At 46.0% G+C, this 22,523-nt stretch overlaps 1 protein-coding gene across 1 annotated transcript in view; it reads right to left on the bottom strand.

Moving 5' to 3' along the window:
* MSN (moesin) overlaps positions 1-22,219 on the bottom strand; it is a 42,364-nt gene extending 20,145 nt beyond the window's left edge. The window contains exon 1 of the mRNA XM_089536392.1: positions 22,136-22,219. Within this exon, the coding sequence (XP_089392518.1) occupies positions 22,136-22,147 (12 nt within the window). The 5' untranslated portion in view covers positions 22,148-22,219. The remainder of the gene's footprint in view (positions 1-22,135) is intronic.
* Positions 22,220-22,523: the final 304 nt, after the last annotated feature.

Raw genomic sequence — 22,523 nt, 5'->3', positions numbered from 1 at the left:
AAAACCTATTGTGCTTTATGTAAGCGTTGTTTGCCTTCAAGTCCTTTCCGACTTATGGAGACCCTCATGGGGTTTTCTTGGCAAGATTCTTCAGAGAGAGTTTGCTATTATTATTATTATTATTAAATTTTATTTACAGAGTGCCATAGATTTGCACTGCGCCATACAATATTAGTAGCCAGAATACAGATGAAAGCCTTCCTATGGCAGTACAGTCTAAAAATAGAAGGGGAAAGTTAATAAAATACTAACATAGTTAATATCCTAAGATGGGACGCCAATGGGAACCTAATGGGTTTACATGTCTGAGTGGGAAATTGAACCCTCATCTCCAGAATCATAGAAAAGACTATGTGCACAGCATCAAACACCACTCTGCATCATTACAAGCCCAGGACATTCAGTTTCTAAAAGCCTGGTGGCACAGGAATGCTTTAATTTTGCCAGCCAAAAGAGAGCAAGGATGGGCCCAGCCTGGCCTCTCCAAGGAGGGAGCTCCAAAGTCTGGGAGCAGCCACCAAGAAGTACCAAAAAATACCTCCCTTGTCCCCAACAACTGAGCTTGAGAAGGTGCTGAGACCAGAGAGAAGCGATGCTCCAGAAGATCCCAGAGATCTACCCTTTGTAAGTCTCCAGGCAGCCCTAGAAGGATCTTGCCTTCAAATCTGTCCAGAGAGTACAGCTGCTGCTGACGATTCAAGTGGATAAGACTTAGTGAGTTGGACCAAAGGGTCTGGATCTGTATATGGGCAGCTTCCTCCATTCCTCAAGAATGGGGCAAATGCCTCCAACAACTGATTGCCACACAGTTGGCTGGGTCTCCATCATCCAGGCATCTGCCCATCAGAACCCCTGCCAAGACAATCCGCCCAGTTGGATGCCAACTGTTGCAACCAACATGCAACCAAGGGCCACAGCTCTTGGTCTGACACTTCATTGGGGATTTTTCCTTTGTCCCTCTGCTATGGAGCATCACCATTTATTACACCAGAAGGCAGGTTTGCAAGGTATCGGTTTTGGAAAATAGTTGGATGGAGAAGACAGAAGCTTTTATGAAAATGGGAAGAGGAGCACTGATTTTCTCCCCCCCCCCCCTTTAATTCTAGATCTCTGTTCAGTGGATGCAACAAAAGAGATTGTAGTTTCAGCACAGATTAACACTGCAAGATTGATGGGATCTTCAAAGAGGCTTAGATTCATCTTAGAGCATCCAAGGCTTATGGAGAACGCTTAAGTAGGAGTGAATCTCCATCATGTTGTATGTGGCTTGGGATGATGGGACTTGAAGTCTAACACAACTGGAAGAAGGCTGGAGAAACTGGCATCATAACTAATTTGCAAAGCCACAGAAATATGTAGCCACCATTGACTAAAGTACCCCAGCAGGACTCTCTTTGTCCCCAGCCAAAATTCATATTTGCATACCAAAGTCTCCTAGGCAGGAGCCCCCCCCCCCTCCAAAGCCAAAAATACAACCCTTCATTTATCATCAAGGAAACAAAACCTGCCAGGAACCAACTCCAGCTAGTAGGATCCCCACAGACTTTCCAGCCTGACTTCCCACGGGCTTGTAAGGAGTCGAAGGGAGAAAGACATGTCCCATGGTCATCTGGAACTCCAGAAATACTTACGGACATCTGGCCCTTGTTTCTTTTCCCACAATGACACCCTTTCCTTTGCCGTCTCTGCAATGTCCCCCCTTGTTTTGTGTGTATGTGTGTCAAAGGAGAAACCCTGGCGCTGGGTCATATGAGAGTGCTTGCAATTGCTGAAGGGATTACGGTTTAATTAAAGCAAACCTTCCTCTGAAGGAGGGCTTTTCATAGTGGTAATCCCATCAGGAAAGAGAAGGCCGAGCAGAAGGCAGCCCCAAAGTGCCCACCTTTCCTGCAAAACGGAAAGCAAGAGGCAGGAAGAAGTCTCCATCTGGGCAAACCCTTTCCAGGAGTCCAGCTTCGGAGGCCTGGGGTTTCCTCCATTTCTGTTCCTAGATGCTCAGAAGCAACAAGACTGATCAAGTTGTTGTTCTCCTTTATTGCATCGCAGTAACTTAAAAGCTTCAGTGGAGACATCCAAAGAAAAGGTGACCAAGAGAAGAGAACACAGCAAATGCAGGAGGTTTAAATGGACAGGTCACACTCTCTCAGCCTCACGGGAAGGCAATGGCAAACCTCCTCTGAACAAATCTTGCCCTGGAAACACCACGATAAGTTTGTCTTAGGGTCACCATAAGTCAGAAATGACTCGAAGGAACACAGCAACAAAAATCCTAAAGGTAACAGATCCCTTCTGATCTTGGAAACTAAGTAGGGTTAGCCCTGGTTAGCACTTGGATGGAAGGCTGCCAACAAATACCAGAGGAAGGAACTGGCAAAACTATGTCTGGGGATTCCTTTCCTAAGAAAACCCTGTGAAATTCATGGGGTCGCCATAGGTTGACAGGTGACCTGAAGGCACATATAGACACACACACACAGGTCTGGATGGTTTTCAATGTCTCATTTTCTTCAATGTGAGAAATTTGGGGACTGGAGGAAAAACTCATTTTGGGGGGGAGGGGGTAGGCAGAATTTTTATTTGGGGGCATCAATGCCTTCATTTTGCCTTCCAGCTCCATAGGGACCCTCTTGAACAATGTCTCATCATCGAGACTTTCTGTGCTCCTGCACAGGCATGCCTTGCTAATGCACTAATCTCCCAACAACGGAATCGGTTGATCATGTCTCTCTGTCCTCTCTGGTTATGGTTGCCACACATTTTTGTGGCTACTGCCCCATAACAACTGTTGCTAAGTCCCTCTTTAAGTGTACTTCAAATTCTTTCCAAGGAAGGGTGTGCAGCCTCCATTAATCCACTGAACGAAGGGAGATTTCAGGTGTGGAATTCAGGCTTTTTCGCTGAGAAGACGCCCACTCCAGGAATGCCTCTGCAAGCTTGGCTCCTTGCCTTGAATGGAGAAGGAGCCACAACACAGGAGTGGATTCTTGCAGAGGACACAAGCAAAGATGCCCGAACTGGAGCTTCATTCCAGGACTTGGACTTGGACAATATGGTCCACTAGCAGCATCAGCAATGAGACCGAGAATGTTTTCAGGTGTACTTTTATTTCATACCTTTGACTCATCTCTTGCATGGAATCCACAGCCCCTGTTTCCAATAGAAGAAGCCTCGGTCCCACACAAAGTTTTTAATGTTGCAAAGAGTGACCGTGAAAATTGTTCCTACCTAGAACTCTTCTCTTTGCTGCATTTCCATTCCTCTAGTCCAGTGGTTCTCAACCTTTGGTCCTCTAGATTTTTGAGACTTCAACTCCCAGAGTTCCTGAACAATGAGTCTATATTGACTGGGACTTCTGGGAATTGAAGTCCAAAACATCTGGAGGCCCAAAGGTTGAGAACCACTGCCCTGGTCTCTTTGCCTGCCCCCTTTTCTCTGGACGTTCTGAATGCTCCACCAAAGTCTTAAGTTACGGGAATGATAGGATAAGAAATAATTAAGGATAAGAAGAAAATAAACTCGAGATGCAGTGCTGGAAAAGAGTGCTGAAGATAGGGAACAGCCAAAAAGGCAAACCAATGGATCCCTGAACAGATCAAGCTTGAAACCTCCCTGAAAGCCAAGATGCTTAAGCTGAGGCTGTCATACTTTGGCCACATCATGAAAAGGCATGAATCATTGGAAAAGACAATAGTGATAGGGAAGATGGAGGGAAGCAGAAAGAGAGGAGGACCAAAGGCCAGATGGAAGGACTCTATTATGGGTATTAATTTGCAGGACCTGAGCAGAGCAGTGGCTTGGAGATGTTTCATCCACAGTGTTGCCATGAGCCAAAGTCTATTCGAGGGCAGTTAACAACAACAATGGTAGAAACATGGGGACTGGAGGAACATTTCATTGGGTCATGCAAAATACTTTTAAAGATGTGGGCAATGACCTTATATTGCCCCTCTCCATAGCCACACCTTCGATGGACAGAATGATAATGTGGAGCCAGAGGTCATCTTGCAGACTTACCATCTTGGGCCACAGTTACTCTCTTGGCACTTGAGCGCCATGTCTCCATTCCACCGTCCATTACAACATTTAGGGCTGGGTTTCTGCAAGGCTCCAATTCCTCTATTTTGGCCATTTCCTCATTTGATTTGATTTTCTACCAAACAGAAGCTTTGGGCATCCCCTCCCTCCCTCCCTCCCTCTGGGCTTTCCTGTCACTGCTTCAAGAGAGAACAAAGCTGCTTACGAATGCTTTGGGCTTGGAGGGAAGAAAGGTCAGATATTGAGACGAACGATCGGAAGACATGAACTTGGTGGTGATGGCATCTGGGTGGGGATGTTTCGAAAAAGGAACAAAGGCCGCTCTTCCGACTGACCGGCGAGTGACTGACCGTTGTCCGAAACCATGTAAGAAGAGTTGGAAATTCCCAGGTTGAAAAGACAGAACATTTTGAGAGCCAAGGGGTTAGTTTAGTAGTATCTTCGCTGCCTTGGGTACAAATGTGTTATCTCTCCAAAGAAAGGCCATTTCTAAGAAATTGGGTCTTCCAGGAGCTGCTAACTAACTAAGGTTCATTCGTCCTTTCTTTCTTTTTCTCTATCATGCACAAACATACACACCTCCTTTTCAACCTTCGGAGCCTTTGTTTTTAAATCCTTCTCTGTTCCTTTCCTAAAAATATGTTCTCTGACTCTTCTAAGAGGTTTGCCCCTTCTTGCATGGTGCAAGGATGAACAAGGTAAGCCAACATTCCTGCGCTCCTTCAAGCAGGCCACTCTTTCGGACGTCTTCTTGTGCAACTCGCTGGTATGCGCAACAACGCGCATGTAAGGCAACAAGTCAAACAAACTCACATGACAAGCAAGGACTGGGGTCTGGTTGTGACTTTCTTTCCCACAACTCACCAAAACAAATGATGAAAAGGCCAGGCAAGAAAGGTTTGTTTTTGCAAGGAAAAATGGTGTTCTTCAACAGCAACAACAACAACAATAACAACACGCTGCTTGTTTCCTCATTACTGATTAATTTACTAATTTAAAATTTTAATTTTGGGGGGGCTACAATGCTCCATTGGGTCGGCTGAGGAATTTCTAGGAGTTTTATAGTCCAAAAGCAGATCGTTTTTCCAAATTCTGTATAAAGCAAAACCTCTGTATAGAATGTAGTGAGAATTCTGGCTGTCTCAGGTCCATTTTCCAAAGGCTAAACTAAAGGAAAAGTCTTCAAGGGTGCAGCTCTCTTTCTTTGTCATAATAATTTTTATTAACACATTAATTTTAATCACAGAAGACAACTTATAAGGCGAAGCTCCACACAAGCAACTACAAACCTTAAAACGAAGCACTTCTACAAACTATGTGCTAACCAACTACACAAAAAAACAACATAACAACATGTTTCCACATGGCAGGAGGTTGGAGTAGCATGGACCTTGAGATCCATCCAGCTCTAGCAATGTAAATGGTTACATGGCATGGGCAAAGAACCCCAATCCATAAGGACCAATAGAGGCCAGCAACTGAACTTCAAGACATCCACATCAACAGGACCAACCTGCAAGAACATTTTCTGCTTTTTATCAACACAAAGACCTGGCTGTAAGGTCGTGCCTACAATTGAAAGCCACGCTACTCACAACGCAACGCTGCGCCCAGTTTTGCCAAAGCAAGAGGTGACAAGTGTGCAAAGCCATTCCCCTGATTCCTTCCAAGCTGCCTTTCAGCCTTAACAATGCCCTGCAAGCCAGCCAGAGTCAGAAGTCTGATGGTATCTCTGATGTTTTCGTGTTCCCATAAAAATGCAGCAATACATGCCCCGCACTGAATAGTCCCACAGAATTTACTCCAGTCCTTCCTACACAGTCTGGATATTCTGGATATTCCCCGCTCTTCCCTAGTATACAATCTCTGTCTAAAACATGTTCCATCAATCTGGAAATATTCAGCACTGCTATGGAGTTGTCACAACCTGGAGGAGAAAACCCCTATCTTTCTGCCGCATTGAAACAGAAGGGCTCAGAACCTGGTTATGTGAATGACCTATTCTCCCTTACAAGCCTGTCTATGTTTTGGCTGTATCCACACTGCAGAAATAATCCAGTTTGATGTCATTTTACCTGCCATGGTTCATTGCTAGGGAATTTTTTTGGGAGGGGGGACTGCAGTTTTGTCAGAGCGTTGGACTAGGACTCTAAGGGGCCAGGGTTCGAATCCCAAATTGGCCATGGAAACCCATTGGACCAAGTCATACCAAGTCAAATTTTGCCAAGAAAAGCCCATGGTAGGGTCACCTTAGGGTTGCCATATGTCAGAAATGCCTGGAAGGCACACAATAAGAACAAGAAGAAGGTACTGTAAGTCCTAAACTGGGGATAAAGATGGAAATGACGATGACAATGACAACGACGATGATATACTTGCACCATTGCTTCCTTTTGTTCCTTTCCTTTGCTCTAACCTGAATATAATGCCTTCAATCCAAGCTGTCTGATCAAACCTAAGACTTTTTAGCCGGTCAGGCAGAATAGTGGAAGAATAGCTCCCAGGACAGGATTAAAAATATCCCACCCGGAGGGCCATCGCCTGGGTGGGGCACAGCCAAGTCCTTGGACGGCTCATCGCTTTGATGAATAACTGCCCAGAACCACAGATTACTTGGAAATGGCTCAGAGTTACTCACCAGGGCTGCCCAGACTATGAGGTCTATCTCCAAATATATCTTTTAGCCAGAAATGGTTAGAGCGGAGAAACCCAGTTCCCCAACCATTCAAGCATATTTCATATACACACACACATATATACATATACATATATCCTTTTCCAAGGGATGTTCACATAGAATGCCCCACATTAAGTGAGGAAGAGGAAGCAGCCCACAGGGTCGCCTCTGCAATTGTAAGCCATTTGCAACCTGGAGAAGCATTTTAGGGCAAATCAGGGGAAAGGCATGGAGGAAAAGCAGATCCTCTTTTGGCTGTTGTATTTATACTCTGCTCTTTAGAAATGCTCTCAGAACGGCTTAAAAATGGTTAATTAGACAATTGTTCATTACTTTATGAACAGCAGCTCAAGCCCCAAGACTGCAATTAACCACAGAGATCTTGGATGATACAATCTGATTCTCAAGTGGCGTCAAACTGGGTTATTTCTGTAGTGCGGATGCAACCATAACCATGCAAGCCAGATACATATATCTAGTGGTGATCATCCTGGAAACTGATCCCCAAAGAAGAAAATTAGTGGCTGAAAACCCAACTGGACTGGAGAGGAAGGCGCACATAATATTTCCCCAAAAATGTGTATTTTTGGCAGGGATGGGGAGATAAAGGAGGAGCTGTCAACACAGGTTACTAGACCTGGATCACATACAATACGCTTTAAAATCAAGATGCTGTCTTCAGAAGTATTACTTTTGTAGAAGTGTGTAAGAAGGAAGCCCTTTGCTCAGCTGCACTTAACAGAAACAAAAGTCACATAACGGCAAGGCTGCAGCCTGACCCAACTCTGGAGGCTTAATCCCAAAGAACAGGGGCTTTGCGGGATTTATTAGCTCTTGTGTTGCTCTTTCTTTTAAAGTCCACAGCAAACAACACTAATAAATGAGTTGCAAGGCTCTGCGTTGGGCCGTCGCAGGTGAAAATGAAAGTTTGGGTGAACCTCTGCCTTGTTCTCCAGAATCCACAAAGGTGGGAAGGGAAAAGAACATCTTCCTGGCCATCTTCACATGAACAGGGATGAGACCACAACCTCCCACACAAAAGCACACTACAAAAACATCTCCATACGTCCATATCAAATGGTTTGTTCTGTTAAATCCCTTTGCAAAGCGCATGCACCACGAAGAGCTTGGGAGAGGTTACATTTGGGGGTTGCAACTCCCAGAATCCTCACGCTAGTTGGGGGGATTTTGCAATCCAAAAGAGTAGCCTTTCCAAGGCTTTGGTAGGATTTCCCAGCTTCATTCTGCACTCTCTCAAACCAGTGACATCAACGAGAACAAGCTCATGTTCTAAATCCAAAACTGTCATCCTTCAGTTGATTTCCCACAGGCCTTCTGCTCTCTTTTGAGAGAAGAACCCATAATAAGGAATGCTGGGAGCTGCATTCCAAGAGTATCTAGGACTCTGCATCATTCCCATTAGGAACTGTGGGGCGGTCACTTCCCTCCTCGGACATCGCTGGACATCAACTCCTGGCACTGCCACATTGTCAGTCTCTTCCAAGTGTTGCTGTTGGATCATCAATGAGTCAGATCCTCTCCAAGAACCTAGGAATCAGCGAAGGATCGCCCAACAATGTCACAAATTACAAGCCGTACCACGTTTTGTAACTGTGCTACTTTGATCCTATCCACGGCAAATTCATCCAGATTTGGAGTTGATCCCAGAGCACTTCTCACTCCTGGAAACGCCACTGTTTTCTTTCCCCAGAGTTGCTGAATCTGCACTTGTGGTTCTCAGTATTTCGTAACTATTTTCGCTTTCTTTGGCTGCATCCACACACTGCGGGAATAATCCAGTCCGACTCCACTTTAATTGCCATGGCTTCGTGTGATGAAATTCTGGGAATTGTAGTTTGTGGTGGCACCAGGGAGCTCTGATGGGAACATGGCATCACCAGCAACAGAAACCAGAAAACTCTTTTCTTTTAAAATATTGCTTGCATTTGGTTCAAAAACACCCCACAAAGCCCATCATGAACATAGACACACAACCCCAACACACCAAGGGTCCACATGCGAAGAATTGCTGCCCCAGAAGCAACCAGGAGGAAAAGCAAGGCATTGATAGAAGTTGCTCACTTCCAGAAGAAGGGTTGCCATTTTATCATTTAATAATAGTTTTTGCTTTTGTGGGCAAACTGCACCTTAACTCTCCAAACAGTCATCTCAGCCTCTTGGCTCTTTGCTTCTAGTCTTTATGGAGGAAGAAAATGGCAGCAAACAGGAGGAAGAGAAGGAGGAGGAAGCCTGAAGACAACACAGAAGCGTGTCTGCCTTGAAACGCCACAGACCTCTCCATCCGGTGCTACAGCTATAAAGACATTCATGTTTTTTGCCATTTCCTACATCAGCGGATGTTGCAAATATACCAGATAAAGAGTCTTTCCAAAAAAGAAATAAAATCTGCTTAGGAGGTTTAAAGACTAAAGATACAGAGCACTAGAGTTAGAAACGTCCAAGCCATTGTATTCCCTTTCTCCAATGAAGGAGGCTAGGAATGGGAAGGGCAGCTATGAAAGAACTAGGCAAAGTGCAAAGATATAATATTGAACACTAAAGTTAGGTCCATTCAAGCCATTATATTCCCATCACTATGGATGGATGTGAGAGCTGGACAGTGAAGAAAGTGGACAGGAGGAAAATAAACTCTTTTGTGGAGTGCTAAGGATACCAAAAAGACAAACAAATGGCTCCAGGAAGAGATCGAGCCTGAAATCTCCCTGGAAGCCAAGATGTTGAAATTGAAGCCGTCGTACTTTGGCCATATCATGATAAGGAATGACTCACTTGAAAAGACATTAATGCTTGGAGAAGTGAAGGGTAGCAGAAAGAGAGGAAGGCCATAGATGGAAATCTAGTGTGAACTTTCCCTAGAAGCCAAAATGATCAGGAGGCTTAGAAATTATTTAATTCTTGGGCGCACCAAGTTCTTAGTAAATTCCACAGCAGTTAAAGCAATGTCAGACTGCATTAAGTTTGCAGTGTAGATCCAAGCCCAAGGGATGGGAAGCGGTGTCAAACTGCATTATTTTTACAGTGTAGATGCACCTTGTGATGCTCCAGAACTGCAAATGGGTATTTTCTAACGCAGAAGAACACCTTTGTTTGGAGACTGGAGTTGCGCATGGTGCTCTCTTGCAAAACCTGCAGCTGCAAGAGAAAATGGTGAAGAGGTTTCACGGAGGCCAAGGCAAGACGAAGCAGGTTTTGAACACACCCTCAGACCCCAACCGGCACAAGTCACCTTCCTCAGGCAAAGTTAAGAATCGCCTCCAGGTAACCAGATGGGAAAGCGCAAGAAGAGATGCCTGGTTTTTTTCCTACCCTTGCTCATAAAAATTGAGACAAAAGGGCACATGTAGGAGGCACCTAGGCATGGAGAAAAAAGCATTGCCTGCTAGCAACTAGAATATTCACAGACATTCAAATCACAGATGGAAAAAGGATCCTGGTTGCAAAGAGTGTGCAAAAAAAACAACCCCCAAACAAACCCATGCACATTCAAGTGTGCAAATTAAGTCTCAAACTGCAACGAGATTAAGAAAAAAAGGGGATTTTCGTGCCTGCGAGCAACTTTTCACTTCGGCCTGAGGCCTATATCTTTTGCCGAAACTGCGGCTAGATTTTCGCACTCCTCCTCTCTCTGTGTTCAAAGCCACAGGAAACGAGAGTTTGTTTCATTAAGCAGCAAGAACAAAATGACAGCTCAGTAAACTCAAAAAAGGGGAAAGGAGTGTTGGAGTTTCTGGCACAAGGTACTTTTTAGCCACACTTTCAGAGATCTGACACCCCTCTCATTCTTAAGTTTTAGCTCAAGAGTTTAGCAAAGGTTTGCTTTTTTAAATTCTCTTGTCTTTTTATTAGCAAGAGGTTTTATCCGGGTTGTTATTGTTGCATGGCATCATGTAGTTTCTGACTTATGCAAACCTATTGCAGGTTTTCTTGGCACGTGTCTTCAGAGAGGGTTTGCCATTGCCATCCTCTGAGGCTGAGAGAGAGTGCCTTGCGCAAGGTCAGCCAATGGCTTTCCATGGCCCAGCAAGGACTCGAATCCTCATCCTCAGACTCACAGTCCAGAGCTCAAACCATTCTTACATGGCATTACATACATAACCATCACTGAATTAAATTTATCTAATGAACGCAACAACCCTGGTCTTCAGAGCTAGAAAAATTTGCACTTTTGTAAGGCACCAGCATTCTTTGGCAGAGAAAGCTAAAGGACTTGTAAAACTACAAGTCTCATTATTCCATAGGATGGAGTTACTACACTTCTGGAATTCTCTAGAAGATTGTTGTTGTTGTTATGTACTACTTTCTTGGTAAGAGTTGTTCAGAGGAGATTTGTATTGCCTTCCTCTAAGGCTGACAGAATGTTGCGTTGTGGTTTTGAGTGTCATAGTCCAACGTTCAAACCAAAACACAATATTTCACAGATTAACAAATAAGCTAGGAGAGCTTGCAGCAGTTTGCATTTGCCTGACCCTCCTGGGAAGGGCAAGGTGTCTTTCGGGCCCTAGAGTACAAACCAATGGATTACAAGAAATGGGATTCTACCTAAACATTAGGAACAACGGCTTTACTGTAAGAGTGGTTTGAGGGTGGAAGAGACTGCCTCAAAGGGATGGAGGTGGACTGTCCTTCCTTGGAGGCCTTCAATCTGGGGTTGGATGGGCATCGCTCAAGAGCTTCTTGCATGGCAGAAAGGGGTTGGATTAGAAAGCCCTTGAGGTCCCTTCCAGCAATATGACTCTATGGGGCAAAATGGATGGCATAAACTCCGAAGCAGTTCATCTTCCCCTTTTCCTCCTCCTCCTCCTCCTCCTCCTCCTCCTCTTCCTAGCAGTCCTAGCTGCTCCATCCAGCCTCCAGGGTTATGATTCAGCTCTGATAACAGCAGCTTTATTGTGCAAAAGCCAGGGAGGGCCTTCTAGAAGTTGAATGCGCGGAGAGCTCAAATCAGCCAAATAAGGCCTTTTTCTCTCTCTCTCAGTCTCTCTGAGTTGTACCAAGCAAGACAGGGAAGGGTCCAGGAGCTGACATCATTGAGAGGAAGCGTTTAGTCACCGGCTTCCTCCACATTTTGGAGAAAGGCCCAGAGAGAGAGAGAGACTGAGAAAGAGAGAGAAGGAGGGCGTCTCCAAAATGTCCGGGTCGCTTCCCAGTTTTTGCAGCAGTGTTGGGGACAAGGGTCCCCAGAACACAAACAACAAACCAGAGAAGAGGGAAAGAAGAGAAAGGACAAGGCACAAAAAGGGACTGAATAAGCATTTGGAAGTGCGCAAGGGTTTTTTTGGCGCAAAGAGCTTCACCCACTTCCTGCCAGGCGCATTGTGGCGGAGAAGGCGGCTGTTGCAAAGCTGCGCAAGTGGCAACTCAGGCCTTCCTCTGAGGCGGCCGCCTCGTTTCCTGCAAAAGGGGGGGGGGCAACAAAGTTGGCTACTCAGTGCTAAAGCATGGCTTGCCTCATTAGCAGGCCAACTTAATACTAGTACTACTAATAGTATTTATTTCTTACCCACCTCTCCCCATGGACTGAGGTGAGAGACAACAAGCAACAAACAACATCAGTTAAAACACATATCCATTTAAAAGGACAACTAAGGCTGCGTCTGCACCACAGAAATAATCCAGTTTGACACCACTTTAACTGCCATGGCTCAATGCTATGGGATTCTGGGAACTGTCGTTTTTTGTGGCACCAGGGAAGGCTAAATCTCTCGCAAAACTACAAATTCCAGAATTCAATTGCAATGAACCACGGCAGTTAAAGCGGTCTCAAACTGGGGTATTTCTGCAGTGTGTTTTGGACCCAAAATGTGCACATACTAAAAACAATCCGCATCTAAAATTCATCATTTAAAATTCACAATTTAAAGATCATTTGGATAAGCCTGCCAGAAGAGACTGGTGTCCAATGCTCTTTTTAAATTCAGGCAGCAAATTCCAGCTGGCACATCTCTTCCGGCAGGTCATAACCTCTGTGCAAGCATAACTTAAATTCTATGCGCAGACACATATGTGCGTACTGTATGTGTGGGTGTTAAGAGAGAGAGAGAGACTGAAGTCAAAGCTAATTTGCTGGAAAACGACAACCGCAACACAATGCTCAGGAGCACCGAATGCATTTGCTCATGTTACTCTGCAGTTCTGTATTATCCCAGAAGAGCAGATAGCAGGAGAGAGACAAGACACACACCACACCCAGCAACTTGCTTAAGAGACAGTAATGTGGGCATCCCAGAAAATTTTGAATGGCAACTTGAAGTACACACAGACACAGACACAGACACACACACACACACACACACACACACAGAGAGAGAGAGAGAGAGAGAGAGAGAGAGAGAGAGAGAGAGAGAGCGCACAGATGGTAGGAAGAAAGTTTAACCGAAAACCTCCTGGACTTAGATGCTTAGGGTGCATCCACACTGCAGAAGTAACGCACTTTGGCACCACTTTAACTGTCACGCCTCCGTCCTACAGAATATTGGGGTTTGTAGTTTTGTGGGCCGGAGAAAGTTAAACCCCTTGCAAAAAAAAATTACAAATCCCAATATTGCACAGGATAGAGCTATAGCGCCACAGCGAATGCTGCAAAAGAACAACAACCAGACTTTTTACTACTGCTTCCTTTGTAAGGGATTATGCTTTTAACAGGTTTCAATTCTTTGGCAAATTAATTACATGATAACTTTTGCATGTTGCAAAGTGTACAGCAACATTTTGTTTTGGCTGTTGCAAGTCACCTTGAGACCAGAACTAAGAAGATGGTGGTGGCGGCGGTGGCAGCAGCAACCTTATGTCGAGGTTAGCCATTCAATTTCATGGATTCATACCCCTTTGTACACTTAGTGGGATTTTATTCTTCCCTGAGCAAATGCGCATAGGATCAGACTTTGCAAGTCAGCGAAGTGCAAGAGGGTCTGCTGCTGCTGCTGCTTTAAGAGCACCAATTGAACAAAGGCAGCATTCAGACTTGGGAAGAAATGCCTCCCGCTAGTAGCTATGCTTAAGAGAGCACACACCCAGTTTTTTCCACCAAGTGAGACAGACAACCTCAGTGAAACTGTGCAGGAGGATCCCAAACTTCCCTTGGTCATATTTCCGCATGATTTCTTGTTTTCCAAATGTGTGCCCGACGCATGGTTATGTTTGCAGCTTTCCAGCGTGCCTCCAGCATCTGGAAGCCTAAGAAGGGAACTTAGCTAGAGAAGTTCCACCAAAAAGGAGAGGCAACCAGCCAGAAGCACCCTTAAAATAGGGCAATCCTTGTACAGTTGGCCCTCCACATTTGCTAAGGCTAGGGACACAGAAGCGCCACGGAAATGAAAACAGTGCAAATAAAAAACCACTATTTTATTTTCACTTGAGATACTGCACCACCTCTCTAGGAATTTCTAGGTCCTCCTGTGCAACTCTGTGGTCAATATCCACCAGAGGTTGGCCATAGAATTGCACTGGAGGACCTACAAATGCCTACAGAGGTGTTCTCTCTAGGTCCTTCCTGTGCAACCTCTGGCAACCATTGGCCATAGGGTCAGGCTGGAGGACCTAGAGATTCCTAGAGTGAACATATATATCAGCAAATAATCAAGTCTCCAAAAGTCAAAGCTGCAACTATGGAAGGGCTGGCTGCATTTATTAACAAGCCATTCGGTGAAATGTTTTTTGATACAAAATGTATGCCTATGACTCCAACACTCGCACTTTTCCTTCTCCTGTATGGTTATTTTAAACATCTTTGGCCTGATAAAGAAGCCGGTGGAGCTATGGAAGATTGCATGATGCGTTGGGTGCATTTTGTTTGGCCAATAAAGGTACAGGTTGGGTCTTCCATATCCAAAATGCTTAGGACCAGCAGTGTTTCGGATGTTGGAATATTTGCAGAGACGTCATGAGATATTATGGAGGCGGGACCCAAGTCTAAACATGAAATCCATTAATGTTTCATATACACCTTACACACATAGCCTGAAGGTAATTACAGATAGATAGATAGATAGATAGATAGATAGATAGATAGATAGATAGATAGATAGATAGGTAGGTCTGTGAGCTGGCTGCCTTGGGTCCCTTCTGGAAGAAAGGCGGCATGCAAATGAAATGAATAAATAATAGACAATATTTTTAAATATTTACATGCATGAAACACAGTTTGTGCACATGGGACCATCAGAAAGCAAACGTGTCGCCATCTTAGCCCAGTATGTGCACAATTTAGGAATATTTCAGATTTTGGAAATCTGGTTAAGGGAGACTCAACTTGTAATGTATTTTGTGGGCTTTGCATTGTTTTGATGTATGGCCAACACAGTTACCCCTGAATATGAAGCCATTCAGAATGAAGGCTGGAGATGTTCATTTGTAGCACAAATTGTGGCTGCAGTTGTTTAACAGAGCCATTAAAAGTAAAAACAGCATGAAAGCAATGTACAAGCGTAGCAAACTATTTTCATACTTAGACATGGCTGTTTGAGAGACCTCTTCTCTCTCCTCTATCACACAATGGCCTGTTCTCACTTCTTCCATGTTCCAAAGATAACTACAGTAGGTTAGCATTGTATGCGCACCAGTTTTTTGTTACAGGTAATTACAGACAACCAATTCACAAATCGCTGGACTGTTGTTCCAGATGGGATTTGACAGCGATACTTGCAGGTGACAATGAGCAACTACCTGCAGGACAAACCACAGTTGGCATCCAAGCCAAAAGGGATACAGGTGAGCCTCCAAGGAGTAACTAGCAGACCAAGCAAGGCTGGCTCTCATTGCAAGTAAAATGAAAGGGCCAAAGTGGAAAATCTGCCATTTTCAAGGTGGGGGAAAAGAAAAGAGAGGCAAGGTGACTGGCTCTGCTAAGTCGCCTTATCGTCTCCATCAGTTTTTACTATAGCAAGCATCTATTCCATTAGGAAATACGGAAGCTCAGCCGAGACCCTTTTGGCTTCTTTTTCTAAAGCGTTTCAGTTCCACTTGATCCTTATTACACTATTATTATTATTATTATTATTATTATTGGTTGTAGTAGTAGTATTAGGGTTTACTTTTCTCCCCATTCCTCTTTATCACTTTTCCTTTTGTGTTGACTCTTTTTCATAAAAGTCAGCATAGCTCTTGGGTTTTTAATTGTTATATAGGCTGGTTTGCAAGTTTTGCCAACTGATGTGAAGTCGAATTTGCCAACTATATATTTGCCAACTGGAATTGGCACGGTTGCCCCAACCCCAATTCTCAGTTGCTCTGCTCAGGTTCTGCCAATTCAGGTCCATGGCCTCCTTAATAAAATCCATCCATCTAGCATGCAGTCCTCCTCTCTTTCTACTTCATTCTACCTTCCCCAGCATTATTATCTTTTCTAATCAGTCATGCCTTCTCATGATGTGTCCAAAGTACATCTTGGCTTCCAGGGAGATCTCTGGCTTGATCTCTTCTAGGATCCACTTGTCTTTTTGGCTGTCCATGGGATCCTCAGCACTCTTCTCCAGCCCCACATCTCAAATGAGTTGATTTTCTTCCTATCTTCTTTCTCAACTGTCCAGCTTTGTATCTGTAAATGCTAATGGGGAATACAATGGCTTGGGTGATTCTAACTTTCGTGCTCAGGTGTATATCTTTACCCTTTAGGATCTGTTCTAGTTCTTTCATAGCTGCTCTTCCCAATCCTAGTCTTCCTCTGACTGGTCTTCCCTTCCTTTACCCGCTGCAAATTTCAGGCAAATGATGCTTGGATGCAGAAGTTTGCAAATCCTTCAAGCGGCCCAGAAGTCAAACCCACTCCTTCACCAATTCTTCTAATGGAAAGGACCAGTAAAACTCAGCCCCACCCCAAGGCAAGGAAAATCTAATCTCAGATCTAAAGCAAGCCTCTTGCAACTTCTTTCCAAAATGCAGCCCAACCCACAGCTCGACAAATGGCTTTTAGCTCCTGCCCTAAATGTTATGACCCTCATTCCCCAGATCAAGCTGCTGCTATTGTCTGCCTCCACCATCTTTGCCAGTTATCAGGGCTAGAAAACCAGCCCTACAAGCAGAGTTTCCTCTTTGGAAAGCATGACTAATGTGGTCTCTAGCGTGAGCTCTCCTGTTGTGATGCGTGTCACTGATGTGCATGACATTTTTTAACAAGGAGAACATAGAGAAAAGTACCCCGAAGGCCAAAAGCAAGCAAGTCTGGTTATGCCCAGATGAGGAACCAGCTGGAAGCACAATGCAAGATGCAGCCTCAAGATCCCTGGAGGAAAAGCAAGTCGTAATATATCAACCATAATACTGGGCTTTCCCCCTGTGACCAACCATAGAAACCAATTGCTTTGGGGTTCAGACATGTATCACTCAGACTGTTATTTTTCTTCTTCATCTCATGCACCGTTTCCAGCACAATGTGTTCTCAGTAAAAGTAAATTAAGGCCCAAAACACACTGCAGAAATAATCCAGTTTGAAACCACTTTAACTGCTAGGAAATCCTGGGTCTTGTAGTTTATCATGGCCCCACCAGAGCTCTCTGACAGGCAGCTTAATATCTCGCAAAACTACACTTCCCAGAATTCCTCAGCATTGAGCCAGGCTAAGAATAGCCCCTGATGTCCAAATACAGATATATTTCCCTTAAAATATAGTATGGAGGATAAGCGCAAGCTTGCACACCCAGGAGCACCTGCCATTGCATGCCTACTTCCATGATGAATGGCGCCATGGCAGAGAGATAAAACACATTTAAAACATTCACATCTCCACAGATGACAGTATTTTCAGCTTACAACTTCAGACCCCCGCCATCCAAAATCCTCACCAGAAGGTGCAAAATGGAGACACATTTTGGGATGCATGCAACCTACCACCCAAAAGCTGCTCCCACTGCTCCCAGCCTCTTTCCTTTCCTCCCAAATGACCATCAGGAGTAGTAAGTCCGATGCAGAGAAATCAAGTAATGCGCAAAGCCAGCACGGTGTAGCGGAGGGACTTCCTAACTGCGGTCCTCCAGATGTTTTGGACTTCAGCTCCCAGAATGCCTGTCTGCTGGCCAAGCTGCTTAGGGCTTCTGGGAGTTGAAGTCCAAAAGACCTGGAGGACCAAAGTTCAGTGCCTGAGTGTTGGACTCTGGAGACCAGCTCAGCCATGGATACCCATTAAGTGACTTTGGGTAAGTCACACTCTCTCAGCTTCAAGGCAAGGCTTTAGCCAGAGTACTGGTGCCTCACCAAACTACAAATCCCAGGATTCTCTAGGATGGAGCCACGGCAGCTGAAAGTGGCGATCAAACTGCATTATTTCTATTCTAGATGTGCCCCACGTCAGATCAGTCTGCAACAACTTTCCTACAAGCAACTGCACAAGATCGCTTGGAAATGCCACTATATTTGAGAGGCCAAAACGGATGAACCTCAAGCACCAAACCAACCGAGGAAAAGCTTGCAACTGGGTGTGCCAAAGAAGTGAAACAGTCAGGAGAGACCTTGTTGCAACACCCGTCTTAGCTGCTACTGAGTAGTCATACCAAGCAAAGGCAGTTCCTACAGAGCGATAATAGTTACTTGACCTATCTGATGCAATTCCCCCTAAGATGACTAACCGTTTAAAAAGAAACACACACACACATAGTATTTGATGATAAAATAAATACATACTTGCAAGAAATGGATTTTTTTCAAACTTAAGGTAAAGAATAGCTTATACGTTGATCTTATTTCAAAGGTCGGCATCGAATAGCAGTCCCTTTTAAAGAACCGATTGTACTTTCAAGGCAACATGGGAGGAAAGGATCAAAAAAGAGATCTTTGCAAGCAGTCAGGTGGGACAACTCACAATGCAGTCATTATTTTAAAAGAGATATATACACCATGCATTTTTTCTGGTTAGTACTGCTACTAAAAGGGGAAAAAAGAACTTTACTTTGCTGTTAAACTATCTATCTCCTGAGTGCCAACATTCCCCGTTTTGCATCCTGAAGTTCTTCTATTAGGAGTAACTTTAATTGGAAAACAGTGGAGCCATTCCAAAGAGAGGTGGCTTCTCTCTTTCTCTCTTTCCAGGGGCCCTTCCCTCCGAAAACCCAGACACCAGTCAAGTATGGACTTGAACAACTCGGCACTCGGAGCACCGTTGCTCTTCGTAGCCAAGAACAACTTCTCAAGTCAAGCTGAGACAAGGCCCCAGAGCGACCGAGAACTGAATGGGGAATTACCAAGGAGCAAGCCTTGCTCTCAGCACCTTCAAGCCCTGCATGAAAACTGAGCCACAAAGTCTCACTTCAGCAGCGCTTACAAAGATGCTCACATCTTACAGGAAAGGTTTCAGGAGCCAGAACTTCTGAAATGGTATTATCAAACATACACAGAAGTGTGTAAATAGTACACACAGCCAGCCTTCCATATTCACAGATTGAAAATATCCAAAATATATGCACATTTCCAAAAGCGAAGCATGATTTTGCCATTCTATAAAAGGGACACCATTTTACTATCCGCTCATTAGTAAGGGACTTGAGTATGTTTATAAGTACGATTTATGGTGTGGGGGGTGGTGGCTTTTGGAGACCTCACTTTATAGTATGTTTTAATGTTGTTAGCCGCCTCAATCTTAATGGGTGTAAATATTTATTATTATTATCATCATCATCATCATCATCATCCATGGATTTTGGCATCCATGATAGGTCCTGGAACCAAATCCCAGCGGATATGAAGGCCTACAATGTGTTCAACCCAAAACACCATTCCTTCCAACATAGTTGCCTTGAGTGTATTCACACTGCAGAAATAAATCAGTTTGACACCACTTTAATTGCCCATGGCTCCATTCTACAAAGTCCTGGGATTTGTAGTCTGTTGAGGCTGGCAGGGGGTATTTAAGGCTGACCTACGTATCTCCAGCCAATTATGTGGCCCTCCAAGTGCTGTTGGACTGCAACACCCAGAGTCTTCCTACAATGACTTGGGATACTACTGGGACCTGCAGTCCAACAAGATCTGGAGAGAGGCATAATTCAAGTTTAATGGGAAGGGTGACACCATGCGCAGCCCTGAACAGAAGCATTGGTGGCTAAGCACTGTGTCGCTCTGGTTTGGGCTGGGTCTGTCCTCCTCTGCAATCCTTCAACTGGATCCTGTTGGTGTCTTAGGCGTGGCTTAAGTCCCTCTCTGCAACAACTGGACATTTCTGCTAAACTCTGAATGTCCACAGTTCAGTTTAAGGTCACAGAGGCAAGGCTACAAACATGGTGCCTTTGTGCATTCACCTTCCATTGTGAAATAATGCCATTCAATGCCAGGGCGGCACACCACACCACACCAACAATGCTCCACATGCGGAGAATTATGCGCCACCATAAACCATTCCACCTTCATTCCCCCCTCACTTTTTGGACTTGAAACACCCCCCAAAGGCCCAGCCCAATTCTATCTGACAAAAGCCCTACACAGCGCCAACATCTGAGGCTGTCAGAAGGGCTTGAGTTCAAATGCTTCTCCTTGGACTCCATTGGCAACCCCCTTCTCCCATCGGTGCCTCTTAGTTAAGGAAGTCAAAACAAGGGGTGGCACCCTGCTATGTATATTTACACCATCATAATTTGACTTGGGAGCACATAAAGGGAAATTGTGAATGATGCCCATCATATGTATTCTCTGCCTTTAAGACTACCACACTCAACATGTCCAACACACATCTGATCCCGTTACACAATGGGTCCCATAGCACCATGGATCTCACTGCAAGGCAGGAAGGAAACTTTGTGAGATACTAATGCACACTGTCACAATTTACAAGAAGGATTGCATATCATGTCAGGGATGCCATCTTAGTCCAGTTCTTCTAGAGCAGTGGCTTTCAACCTTTGGGCCTCCAGATGTTTTGGACTTCAGTTCCCAGAAGTCCCAGTCAGTATAGGCTCATTGTTCAGGAATTCTGGGAGTTGAAGTCTCAAAAATCTAGAGGAGCAAAGGTTGCGAAGCACTGTTCTAGAGGAATGGAAATGCAGGCCCCTTCCTGGCCATGCGGGGACCAGGGACAAAGTTGAAATGCGGTTGTCCTTTGTCCCTGGGAGCTTTCGTCTGTGTACAGATCCCTCTAGAGACCATCTTAACCCACAACAGAAATAGCATCTGAGACAAAATGTAGGCCTGTGACTCAACCATCAGCACTTTTCTTTTGCTCAATGAAGAAGCTTCCAAGGCGTATCAGAGAATCTCAGAGACCCTGAGAGCCAGGCAGGACTTGGGCAAAGCAGGACTCTGGGCCTGGATGCGCCCGCAAGCATTGTGTTGCTTCCAGCCCAGGAGCCATGATGCTTCTTCCTCTCGGTCAGTTAGGTCACAAACCGCCAAAGCCTGGCTCACTGTTTGAGGCAGACATGCGGCCCTCCTTTCTGAGCCACAACCACAGACAAAGCAAAGAGCAGGGAAAAGCCCTGACCTCACGTTGGACAGTTTGCTCCATCCAAAACTTAATAGTGTCTACACTGACCGGAAAGATCTTGGGAAGTGAACCTGGGGCTTTGCCCAGTTTTAGCAGTGAAGCTGCTTTCAGGGCTGCCTGGCAAAGTCTGGATGACAGCTCTAGGAATCGGGCTGCTTTGGGAGAGGCCCAGAACTGCAATCCAGGAGAAGGAACTTTGCCCAAGCTCTGATGGACTGTAGTGCAATTCTACCCTGGCTAAGAAAGACCTTGGGTACCCTGGGCTCATCCCTTCCAACTGACCCTTGCTTAAGCCTCTGCCACCCCACTCTCCCAGCTGCTTTTCTCTTCCTTTGGCAAAAGCAGTCTGCCCCAACTAAGGCAGGCTGGAAGAGGAGGGCACCCTCGGCCAGCCATTGGCATCTATGGAGGCCCAGCAGTGGGTCCCAAATCTGCCTCCTCCTGGCCATTCTGGGAGGGGAAGCCGCTTGTCTTCCTTTCAGGGGCTGCCAGACTCTGCTTCTTCTCCGGCTGTTTGGGCCTTCTTCGTTTCCCAGCCTGGATGGCAGCTAGGAATTCTGGGATCCCTGGTGGTCCTCCCCAGCCTTGGCCTAAGCCTCCGGAGAGCAGGGTTGGGTGCCCCGGGGCAGGAGCTCAGGGGCAGTGCTGCCCAATGGGCAAAGCCGCCTCCCCAAGGCCCAAAGAGGAGGAGGAGGAGGAGGGCCAGGCCCGGCCCCTCCCGGCCCTGGAAAGAGAGAGAAGGGCAGGCCTGGGCGCCTCGGTCCCGGGGCAAGAGCTGGCCATTCGGGGAAGGAAGGGAGGCCGAGGGAAAAGCAGCCCCCTCCAAGGCCCAGAGTTGGGGGGAGAGGAGGGAGGCCCCCCAAAGGAAGACCGGGAAGGAGGAGGAGGAGGAGGAGGAGGAGGGAGGGAGGGAAGGAAGGAAGGCAGGGGGCTCCCGGGGGCTCTTGCCTCGAAGGGGGGACCCCCTCCCCCCAAAGAAAAAGGGATCCCGAGGCGCCACGTACCGTTTTGGGCATCTTGCCGGCGGCCGAAGGGAGGCTGAGGCTGCGAGCGACTCAGGGAGCGGAGGCTGCGGCTGAGGCTGAGGCTGAGGCGGGCGGGGTCTGGCTGCTGAGGCCGCCGGGCTCCTCCTCCTCCTCCTCCTCCTCCTCCGGCCGGGGCTGGGGCCAACCAGGGCAGGCTCTGGGCCGAAGAGGAGAAGGAGGAGGAGGCATGGATGGCGGGGCCGGAGACGAGGTGCCTGCTGGGCCCCCTCCCTCCCTCCCTCCCTCCCAGGGCTGGCCCTGAGGCCCCGGGGCCAGAGGAGGCTTTGTCGGATGAAGGGCCCTCCCTCCTCGGAGGCCCCCCGGCCCAGGCCTCAGGCCTCCTTGGCCCTTGCACCCCCCAAAAGCC

The sequence above is a fragment of the Sceloporus occidentalis genome, unplaced genomic scaffold (genome assembly GCF_023333645.1).
Source record: "Sceloporus occidentalis isolate IW3139 unplaced genomic scaffold, rSceOcc1.0.p SCAF_8, whole genome shotgun sequence".
Classification (NCBI taxonomy): domain Eukaryota; kingdom Metazoa; phylum Chordata; class Lepidosauria; order Squamata; family Phrynosomatidae; genus Sceloporus; species Sceloporus occidentalis.
The sequence above is the reverse complement of the archived record's forward strand: the minus strand, read 5'-3'. Positions and strand labels throughout refer to the sequence as shown.